This window comes from Centropristis striata, chromosome 5 (genome assembly GCF_030273125.1).
Source record: "Centropristis striata isolate RG_2023a ecotype Rhode Island chromosome 5, C.striata_1.0, whole genome shotgun sequence".
Lineage (NCBI taxonomy): Eukaryota > Metazoa > Chordata > Actinopteri > Perciformes > Serranidae > Centropristis > Centropristis striata.
In genome coordinates, this window is record NC_081521.1 from 40,198,613 (window position 1) to 40,210,674 (window position 12,062).

At 38.6% G+C, this 12,062-nt stretch overlaps 1 protein-coding gene across 1 annotated transcript in view; it reads right to left on the reverse strand.

The window, feature by feature from the left end:
• Positions 1 to 12,062, reverse strand: part of LOC131971575 (bone morphogenetic protein 7-like) — a 41,210-nt gene that overhangs the window by 10,398 nt on the left and 18,750 nt on the right. Inside the window, 2 exon segments of the mRNA XM_059333082.1 lie at positions 513 to 661; positions 2,805 to 2,997. Of these exon segments, the coding sequence (XP_059189065.1) occupies positions 513 to 661; positions 2,805 to 2,997 (342 nt within the window).

The window sequence follows — 12,062 nt, forward strand, 5'->3', positions numbered from 1 at the left end:
TGTTGGCCCACAATTTTATTCAAGTTTTAAATTTTGGCCCATTGTGTATTTGAGTTTGACACCCCTGGTCTAGAGGTTAGGAATCGGGCTTGTAACTGGAGAGTCGCCGGTTCAAATCCCGGTACTGACATGTCAAGGACTGAAGTGCCCTTGAGCAAGGCACCTGCACAGCTCCCCGGATGGTGTGTTCACTTGTGTGTAAAAAAAAAAAAATGGATTAAATGCAGAGGTTGAATTAATCCCCATTGTGGGATTAATAAAGTAATTAATCTTAAATCAAGTATAAATGCTATCAGCTATGCAAAAGTAGGAATACATTTTACTTTACTACATTGTTTGTCTAGTTTAAACTCGATCCACTTAGGAATCTCATAAGTACATTTAAGTAGTTTATACTAACAATACTTCTAATAAAGAAAGTTACCATGCAATCTAAAGCAACTTCATAGAATAACATGGACACCTGTGACTTCTAGTGTGTCATGGAATACACTGTTCTGAGTGACACTCACCATTTGTGGTCTCCAGGGCGAGCTGCAGACCCAGGTTCCTGCCAGGGTTCAGGACCCAGTGGTTACTAGTGGCTGTCACGTCAAACACCAACCAGCCCTCCTCTGCTGCCCAGATCACCCGGGAGTCCAGCAGAAACAAGTCCGACTCCCTGGAGAGGACGAGGAAGACAATAAAAGTTGACACTTAAAGTCAGACACAAACAAAAGTCAACAGGGATTACATGCACAATTACAGAAACATAGGTCGAAACCATGTGACAGAGTTTAACGCTAAGTGACCGAAGCGCAAAGCAAAGTAATGGAGTGGAGAGAGGGAGTCGGAGGAGTGTGACGGAGTGAAACAAAGACAGAGAGATGGAGCAAGAAAGGCAGTGCGGGAGGGAGGGTGGGCTCCAGATGGTGAGGCCCAGGGGAACACTTCATTTTCTTAATTGACAATAATGGCTTTATAAATGACCGGTCCTTTCATACACTACACACAGTCCATCACTGGCTGGAATTTGTGGGAGAGCCAGAAAGCCAAAAAGAGAGAGAGAGAGAGAGAAAGAGAGAGAAAGAAAGCGGGAGAGAAAAAAACACAGCTGCAGAACAGGAAAAAACTGTGTGAAAAGTAGTGAGTGAAATAGTGCATATCCAAGCCAATCCTATTGTCCGACACTGAACTCTGGATTTTCTACTCTTTCACCATCAGAGACTAAAATCCCTTGTTCTTCATGTGGCCATTCATGTATCCCGACCTATTTTCTGACTGGGCAGATAGTGTGTCAGAGAGCTCTGGTTCATTCATGTACCCAGGCCCGTCTCTGGCAAAGGAATAAATGACTGTGTTGTTCCCACTGGACAACAGAAACCTTCAGGAGGGGTCGAGGAGAGCAGGACATGGGCCATTCCCGAGTTACATACACCTTCTGGACGGCCCAGATTAGCCACATGAAGATGGTGGGGCCAAGACCTGACTGGAGAAGCTTCAAAGTAAGGGCTGCAATATATGCTTTTTTTTTAAATAATATGTTGAGCTTCTCAAATGATGAATTAATTGTCTGAGTATTGTGCATGTTACTACATTCTAATGCAGACCTGGGCCCGCTTGAGGTTACCAAGAAATTAGAAATCAATATAACCGCAGTGCTTTTATTTTGAAAAACAATAGCAAACATTATCATTAGCACTAGAGCTAACAAGCACTTTTACACTTTAAACTTTAAACTTTAACAAACCTTGTGTCCTGTCAGTCAGCCACTATAGAAGCCTTTAGATACTTTATATAAACTTTATATGAATTACTACGCACTCATTATTTACCGTTCGACCGGTTATTTCCTGTCACTACCTTTCAAAATTAAAGCACCCGTTTTACACTGGACGGCACCTTTTCAAAAAAAAAGCATCACAACATTGTGAAACACCTTGAAAATGTACAAACATGAAAAAACAAGCTATATAATACAAAAACATAAATATGAACCTTGCTAAAGGTCATTTACAGTTGTATTTAAAATAAATGGAATAGTGATATAGTGATTGGAGTATTTACTACTTTTTACTGCTATATTTGATTTACTCCACATTAACAGTCTCATCATAACATGTGTTCCTATCAGTAGCAGCTCAAAACCAGATAATTTACTATATTTTATAAAGCGATAACATTAACATTGAGCAGAATTTAGTTCAGAGTTTTGGTCCGGCCCCTGCGACCTTCGTGGTATTGGTCATGTGGCCCCTTGGGAAAATTAATTGCCCACCCCTGATCTAATTGCTTACTAGGACACTTGTTAGTGGTATTAGCAACACCTGTGCTTCTCCTATTACGACAAGTTAAAATGTGATGAGGCTGATGATATGAAACAAAGAAAATGCAGCAATTACTCACAATTAAGAAAATGGTATGAGTGAATGCGAATTTTTTAATAAATAACTTTATATTAAGAGTCAAGTCAGCCACTCTTCAGCTTTGTGAGGCCTTATTCAGGCACAGCAGTGCTTGGAGATAAATGCTAACACCAGTGTGCTAACTTGCTCACAAAGACAATTCTTACATGGTGATGTTTGACAGTTATACTGTTGACCATGTTCATGTTTTGATAAAGTGTTAGCATGCTACTGTCAAATTTGCTAGTATCACTGAACAGCTAAGGCTGATGAGGGGCCATTTGTACATAAACCAGTAAGGCCGATTTCAGCACTATTCAAGAAAAAGTGAGAAAGAAACATGAAAAATGTTGACGTGTTGGTTTACGATATTGTAACATACATTACTGACAAGAAAATAAACCATATACCCATTCTCACCTATCAGTGTGTTCCTCTAACACCTGGTAGATGCTGATGCGGAAGGTCTCGTTATCAAATCGTTCGTGTATGAAGTCTTTATATATACGAAACTCAGCAGCAGTGACCGCCTCACCCTCCGGTATCCGTGATAGGTCGAATCTGAACTCTCTGTGATGCCGCCGGACTGGTAGGAATTCCTTATCGTGTTCCACTGCAAAGCAAAACAGAAAAAGAAAACATGAAAACTGTACTGTAGGGATACAAAAGCAGGGATACAAACAACCTGGTCTCACAGAAATCCGTGAAATAGCCACGGATTTCGCTTAACTCAAAATCCGTGGAATAGCCACGGAATCGCTCAAATTTCCGTGAAACTGACACGGATTTGGCTACAATGCAAGTTAATGACAGTCATATCCCGTGGCTATTGGTTTGTTCCAAGTCACGTGACTTTCAAGGTCCCAGCGGTCAGAACAAAAAACATGGCGGACAGTTCTCTCATTTTTAGTGAAAAATCAATATTTTGACTTAGTTTCTGCATAAAAATGGATTTTGATCACATTTCTAACGAGAAATATATGTTTTATTTTCTAAATATTCACTCAGTGAATGTACATAATCACTTTGTATGGTTGGAATAGCCACGATATATGACTGTCATTAACTTGCATTGTAGCGAAATCCGTGTCAGTTTCACGGAAATTTGAGCGATTCCGTGGCTATTCCACGGATTTTGAGTTAAGCGAAATCCGTGGCTATTTCACGGATTCCTGTGAGACCATGTTGGATACAAAAGGTGTCCAGGGAGAGCCTAGACTGGACATATTTATACAGCCTACAGTCCACAGAGGTGTAATGTGGCTTTATATTAAACTAAAAAGTTTTTTTTTGTGGTATTGAGTTGCATCTTACAGAGAAACATGTTTTCAAACATGTTTTTCATACCAAACTTCTCTTTCCTCTCCTATTTTCTACATTTTATTCTTCCTCCACAGTCCATCAACCTCCGTTGTTAGCAGGAAGCTGACATAGCTTGTCAGACTATGGGTCAGCCTCAGATTAAAAACATCTATAGATATGCAGTACATATGTTGGCTTATGATTGAAACATTCATGAGGACCAGCACTTGGAGCAATGCATCTGGCGCACACTGAGCCATGATAGAGAGATGCAGGCGGACTCTGACAGCTTTATGAGCCCCTTTCTTCTCCCTTTCTTCCTCTCATAGCCCCAGAGAGTCATCCAGTCTGCCCTTCATCTGGTTCTCATGAGTTGGGGGCTTCATGTTTGCTGTACCCCATCCCCTCCTCTCTCTCGTCCCCACATCCCAGCCCCCTGTACCCCCAAGACGTGGCCCCCCTGACCCTGCTCCTCTCATGTCCCAGCAGGACATCCCAGGGGTCAGTGCCTTGTCTCTCATCATCTTCTGGCTCTCCCTCCACCTCCCTCTTTATCAACTGTCAGACAGACCGCACACACATACATGCACCCATATATATATATATATATATATATATATATATATATATATATATATACACTACAGGTCAAAAGTTTTAGGACACCCCAATTTTTCCAGTTTTTTATTGAAATTCAAGCAGTTCAAGTCAAATGAACAGCTTGAAAGGGTACAAAGGTAAGTGGTGAACTGCCAGAGGTAAATAAAAAAAAGGTAAGCTTAACCAAAACTGAAAAATAATGTACATTTCAGAATTATACAAGTAGGCCTTTTTCAGGGAACAAGAAATGGGTTAACAACTTAACTCTATGGAGTCTTGGGCTATTTTGTCCATTTTTGAATTCTTTTCATGTCTTTGTAAGTCATTTTGTGTCTTTTTTTGGTCATTTTCTGTCTTTTTTTAGTCATTTTGTGTCTTTTGGTGTCTTTTTTTGTCATTTTGTGTCTTTTTTTTGGTCATTTTGTGTCTTTTTTTAGTCCTTTTGTGTCTTTTGGTGTCTTTTTTTTGTCATTTTGTGTCTTTTTTTGGTCATTTTGTTTCTTTTTTTGTCATTTTGTGTCTTTTTTTTGTCATTTTGTGTCTTTTGGTGTCTTTTTTTGTCATTTTGTGTCTTTTTTGGGTCATTTTGTGTCTTTTTTTCGTAATTTTGTGTCTTTTGGTGTCTTTTTTTTGTCATTTTGTGTCTTTTTTTGGTCATTTTGTGTTGTTTTTTTTTAGTCCTTTAGTCCAACATAAAATGTGATTTTGAATCTTTTTTTTAACTTTCAAAACACTATCATGCTCAATAAAGAATTTTAAATGTTGCAAATGTGCATTAATTTCGGAGTACACTGACACATTAAACTGCATAATTTTCAATTAAATTCTGGAAAAGTTGGTGTGTTCTAAAACTTTTGACCAGTAGTGTATATATATATATATATATATATACACACAAAATGATATAGAAGCTATCAAAACAATACATCATCTACTCAGATCCCTGGTGGCATTTCAAGCACTGTCTATATACTTTAGAGAGTCCCTCCCTGCCTTATTTACCAAAGATTACAAAGTGCTTTACAGGGAAAAAAGTGGTGCAAATTATATTATATAATTGAAAATTGAATCTTAGTGTTTGGCGGTCAAACCAAGAAGCAATTAGCAAAAGAGACATCACCCTGATGTTTCTGAAATTTTATTTTTGGCTGGAGGCCCAGCGCTTGGAGTTAAACATTGGCAAGCTAACATACTTACAATTTAGTGCCAACATTATTCTCATTTCATTGAAAAATATATTAGAAACATCATGGTGTGATTTCTCATGAAGATCTGTTGCAAACAAAGATGTTTTAATTAAGTCTGTGCAACATGTTCTGTACACGATGTTCTTTTCTTAACTTCTTAAGTGTCCTTGTTCTTGTTCTATTCTGTGTTTTTTTCTATTGTTGTTTTTATTTATGCTACCTCAGTATTTTATTCTATTGTATTTTATTGTACTTGAATACCGGACTGCTGTGACAACCGAATTTCCCTTCGGGGATGAATAAAGTAATCTATCTATCTATCTATCTATCTATCTATCTATCTATCTATCTATCTATCTATCTATCTATCTATCTATCTATCTATCTATCTATCTATCTATCTATCTATCTATCTATCTATCTATCTATCTATCTATCTATCTATCTATCTATCTATCTATCTATCTATCTATCTATCTATCTATCTATCTATCTATCTATCTATCTATCTATCTATCTTTATCGGAGTCAACTGCATCTGAACTCTGCACAACTTTGGTTGAAAAAAAAAAACAGGAACTCTGCCAAGCTATCATCACACTCGTGCGCGCACACACACACACACACACACACACACATTACAATTCAAAAGAATTTCTGATGACAGCACATGTTCAGTACCAGCTGTTAGTAATATAAGTGTGCTATGATGTAAATGTTATGCATGTTTCACTACACAACCAGTGTTATTTTTTTCACTGCACACCTGCCTCTTTGTCTTCCTCGGCCCTGTTTCCCCTCTTTCCTCTTATGTAGTTTTCCCAGTGGACTCTCTCCCCTCCACCCCCTTTCATTTATGTCTCTATTAAACCCAGTTGCTGAAGGACATTATACAAAGGCAGCACTGTGAGATGATTGGCCAGAGCAGGAGTAAAGAAAGGATCTAATTACTCTTCAATGAGGGACAGCTCTGCTCTCTGTTGGCCATTTGATGGCCTAGCTTTAGGCTCCAATTGTCCTCGATGTGCTTTGGGCACACACTGGACTGGTTTAAAAAGCAGTTTGACTCTTCCTGAAAACAATGGAGTCAGACCTTTATCAATTTAACATCACTAGCTCATTTTCTGTCTATATTTGCGCCAAATCCAGCTGTGGTCCACTCTGCCAATCAGAGCTTTCATCAAGCCACCAACACTCCAAGTCCCATTTTTTAAGCATTACACTGATTTGATATTGCAAGATTCTAAAGCTGAGATAGATAGATAGATAGATAGATAGATAGATAGATAGATAGATAGATAGATAGATAGATAGATAGATAGATAGATAGATAGAGAGATAGAGAGATAGATAGATAGATAGATAGATAGATAGATAGATAGATAGATTACTTTATTCATCCCCGAAGGGAAATTCGGTTGTCACAGCAGTCCGGTATTCAAGTACAATAAAATACAATAGAATAAAATACTGAGGTAGCATAAATAAAAACAACAATAGAAAAAAACACAGAATAGAACAAGGACACTTAAGAAGTTAAAAAAGATCATCAGTTGGTAGGATGGTTGACAAGATGATGGTAATAATTAAACTGGTGATATGATGCAACAATGCTATAGTGACTAATAATAATAATAGTGCAGTATATAATATATATAATATAATATGTAATAATAGATAATAAACAATATAAAAATAAAATGAAAAATATAAATAAAGTAATTATAAGTAAAATAATATGACATATAATATATAATAATAATAGTAATAATAATAATAATAAATAAGGCCGGTATAATAATAATAGTAGTATATTACAGTATATAGTAATAATGGCAGCAACAGTATATATAATAATAATAATAATAATTGCTATGTTATTAATATTATTACTAAGTGATGAATATATAACAAAGTAATTTAAATTTGATCATCCATCCAATTATTTTATGTTTTGATGCTTTTTAACACATTCTCCTGTTTTTTTCTTCTTCCACACCAGGGACCTTTCCCTCCTCCTGTAGCCCAGTGCAGGTGCACTCCCTCTGGGGAGAAAGCCAGACCTGTTCTGTAGCCTGCGGAGCCGCCGCCCGCCCCTTCACTATAAAACCTCTTTATCTTTCCATGTGAGAACAGCTGGATGCTGCTGTGAAACTCCCACACAAACTATTTCTCTCTCTCGCATCACTTTCCATTTCCACACCTCAATATATGAATTGTATCTGTACAGTTTAAGAGGAAATGAGAGCAGCCTACAGAGTGTGTAGCTTTATGTTTAGGTTAGTACGATTTTGCCTTTGTCTCTTCTCTTGTTTCTTTCTCTTACAAGCCATTATAGCAGTATGGCAGTCATTAGATGAGGGGAAGAGGCACAGTCAAAGCCAAGCGGGTGCATTTATGACTTCCTCTGGGAGGAAGTGAGTAGCCATCGCCCCACCTGAGTCGCAAACATACACACACCGCAAACATGGGGAACACACCCTGTCATGGCTTATGAGCCCTTCATTCTGAGTAGTCAGCGTCCGGATCGGTTGCTGCTCCTCTCTCTCTCTTACACACACACAGACAGACACACACACACACACAAACTATCACAAAGTGTTTCCTGTGAAGCGAACGGTCTTGTGCGTCACAGTACGGTAACACAATCATTATGGCTTTCTGTAATCCATAATTAGAGATGCAACAACACACACATGCAAAGAGACAAACACACACAAACACACAAACGTATACACATACACATTGAGCTGCTTTTATCATTTGGTCTGACGTCTGATTTGCTTTTTATACAAACTGCTGAGGATGCAAAGTTATCCCACATCATTTGACTTGTGTGGGCCACACACGTGCACAGCAGCACACATCAGAGATGTCGGGATAATGACGACTTCTCCGTCCCCCAAACCTACAGTGCACCTGGACACCAGAGGGTTATTACCGTATCAACACTGTTAGCATTTTGCAAGATTTATGCTTCCCACAGGGCGTACGACTTTTATTCTCTACTGCTGAGAGTCTCAGCCTGTCATCATAGACTACATAAAAGAAGTGGATTTAGTCACCGTGATGTCACCAATTGGTTTGTGGACTCTGGTTTTACAAGCCTAGAGTTTGGCATTTTGGTTTTTTTTGCCAGAAGTGACCAAATTGGATGAAGTTGGCGAGAAGGAAGCTATGCTATCAGCTCACGCCAGTTCTAGCTAGCATTGGCTGATAGCTTACCGTCATCAAACATTTTGAGGTGACTAAGTTGTTATGATTAAATTTCACGAACTGAAAACACACGTCTATTTTACTCTAATTTAGGTGATAATTTACAAAATGAACATTATGCTATATCAAAAAAGACTTGGTACTTGCAATCGAAGCCATAAACTCATTAGGACAATGTTTACTGAGGTCATTTTCTCATTGACATTTATACAACCAGACTTCTTATTCTTATTCCAATTGGTGGAGTCGCCCCCTGCTGGCCATTAGATGGAATGCAAGTTAAAGGCACTTAAATAACCACAGTTGAGCTGAGGTTCACTTTTCTACAGACATGATTTCTGAATTGCATTTAATTTAAATGTAATAATAAATAATAATAATACATTTTATTTGTAATGCACTTTACATTACAGGAAATCTCAAAGTGCTACAGGTTAATTCTAATTATAAAAATGATTTTAAAAAAAAGAAAAACAGCTAAAAACAGAAAACATAGATACATAATCTAAAAACCATCTAGATGGGAGGAACCAAAGGTTTTGCTGAAAAGGAATGTATCCTTATTTGATAAATATTTTTGTTTTGTCTGTCTGTTGGTGATCTATATTTATGTCGACGATTAAAACACCAATGAGCTTCTGGCATTTCTCCACTCTTTTCCCCTCTCCTCTACTTCCTCTCCCCCTCTCCTGCCAGCCCTGGAGACCTAAGACACTTCTCTGACACCTCAAGCTCCGGACTAGCAGCGGGCAAATCTGACGGCTCGAATTAGCCCAAGTGTCTGTTCGGCACCCTCACACCCTTCAGTCCCGCCTCGCACGCTTCCGCTGCTCTGCAGGAGGGGGATCTCACCCTTGGCACCACTCTCACTTTGCTCAACCGACAGCTTAACTCCCCTCCCTCCTCCCATCCCACCTCCAGTTCTCTTGAGATAACTGTGCACCCATTATCTGCACCTCACTCTGCATCCCTGTAGAGCCCATTAACTCAAAGGCAAGGCAAGGCAAGGCCAGTTTATTTGTATAGCACAATTCAACACAAGGTAGTATTTCAACTCAGTATTTTATTCTATTGTATTTTATTGTACTTGAATACCGGACTGCTGTGACAACCGAATTTCCCTTCGTGGATGAATAAAGTAATCTATCTATCTCTCTATCTATCTATCTATCTATCTATCTATCTATCTATCTATCTATCTATCTATCTATCTATCTCTCGCTCTCTCTCTCTCTCTCTCTCTCTCTATCTATCTATCTATCTATCTAATATAGTTTAGTTACGCTGTGATAATGACGGTATTTCTCATTTTGACACCTTAAAATATTTAAACAAGCATGTACCCTTTGCCTTTTCTTAACCCATAGGAACCTATGGTGACATCTATCTATCTATCTATCTATCTATCTATCTATCTATCTATCTATCTATCTATCTATCTATCTATCTATCTATCTATCTATCTATCTATCTATCTATCTATCTATCTATCTATCTATCTATCTATCTATCTATCTATCTATCTATCTATCTATCTATCTATCTATCTATCTATCTTTATCGAGCCCATTAACTCAAAGGCAAGGCAAGGCAAGGCCAGTTTATTTGTATAGCACAATTCAACACAAGGTAATTCAAAGTGCTTTACATACACATTAAAAACAGCAAGACACAATTGAAAACAGTAAAAACAGTCAATTAAAACAGGGAAATAGAAATAAAAGTATAAATAGGATAAAATAAGATACAGCAGGATTAAAAAAAAAGAGATAAAATAATAAAAAGCACAAGTCAAACATTGTGTAGTTAAAAAGTAAGGGCAGTAGAGTAGAGCAGATAAGTGTTAAAGTTAAGAGTACGCTGCAGTAAACTATAGTGTTTTTAGTCCTGATTTAAAGGAGCTGACCTCAGATCTACAGGTAGTTTGTTCCACAGGTGAGGAGCAGAATAACTGAAAGCTGCCTCACCCCGCTTAGTTCTTGTTTTTGGGACACGCAACAAGCCAGTTCCAGATGACTTAAGGGGTCTCGATGCTTCATAGAGAAGGAGCAGATCAAGCATGTAGTTTGGTCCGAGACCATTCAGAGCTTTGTAGACCAGCAGTAAGATTTTAAAATAGCACACCTGATTCCCAGAACCAGAAACTCAGAAAGTAAAAAGTCAAATCAGGGTCAGATGATTTTATCTGTGTTTAAATAAGGGGGACTGTAACACAACACAGAGCCCTACAAATTTAATTGATGCACCATAATGATCTGTCTCTCTCTTCATGCTCCTACTTCAACAATGTTTTAAGCACAGTACTGGGAATAAGTAAGTCATAGTTTCCGTAAGCTAAAAGGAGAGAGAGGAAGAAAAATGAAGTGCAAGGAAGGGGCAGATTGCTCAAGATGTTTATCCTATAAAGAGTAGAAAGGGTTTGATCTCTTGGGTACCGGGTGACTACCCACAGTAGGGCGATTACCACGTTAGGAAACATCCTGCCCACTGGCGACTACTGATGACATCATGCCTGTGTGATGTATTTGTCCTGCTGTAGGGCCTGACAGCACTGGCTCCCTGGGAAAGGGTCAGCGGAGTTTCATGCTATAACTTACTCACACTTAACGATCATTAGCTCACCACAGCGTGTGTGTGCACGATCACATGTGCTTTTGAGCCGGTGTGCGAGTAGAAGCAGCAACCACAGGAAGAAAAGTCTTTACATTTAAGACTTTGTGGTCAAACCAAAGTTTTCTGAGCTCTGATGCCCGAAGGCCATGGAGAGGTCTCAGATTATACTCACAGCAGCTCTGCTGACCCCTCCCTCTCACTGCAGCCATCAAACATGCTTGCCCTCTGCACCCATAAACTGTAGTGCTGGGTTCCACCTCATGCTTCACTGGGCATCATGGACCAGAGATTTATACTGGATATGTAACAGCCTGGAACTCACAGGAATGTATCTGACTCTCTTTGGCGCTCTACCTTCGTCCTCCGCAGCAGCTGTGCTGAAAGATCAGTTCATCCAAACTAATAAACTCACAAATTACCTACTGGTATGTAGCTGTGCAGATAGTTTTCATTTAAAAAGAAATAATTAGGGAAATGCGCTCATTCACTTTCGAGCAGAGAGTTAGAAAAGAAGATACCACTTTCATATCTGTCAGCAACATGGTCTCACAGAAATCCGTGAAATAGCCACGGATTTCGCTTAACTCAAAATCCGTGGAATAGCCACGGAATCGCTCAAATTTCCGTGAAACTGACACGGATTTCGCTACAATGCAAGTTAATGCCAGTCATATCCCGTGGCTATTCCAACATACAAAGTGATTATGTACATTCACTGAGTGAATATTTAGAAAATAAAACATATATTTCTCGCTAGAAA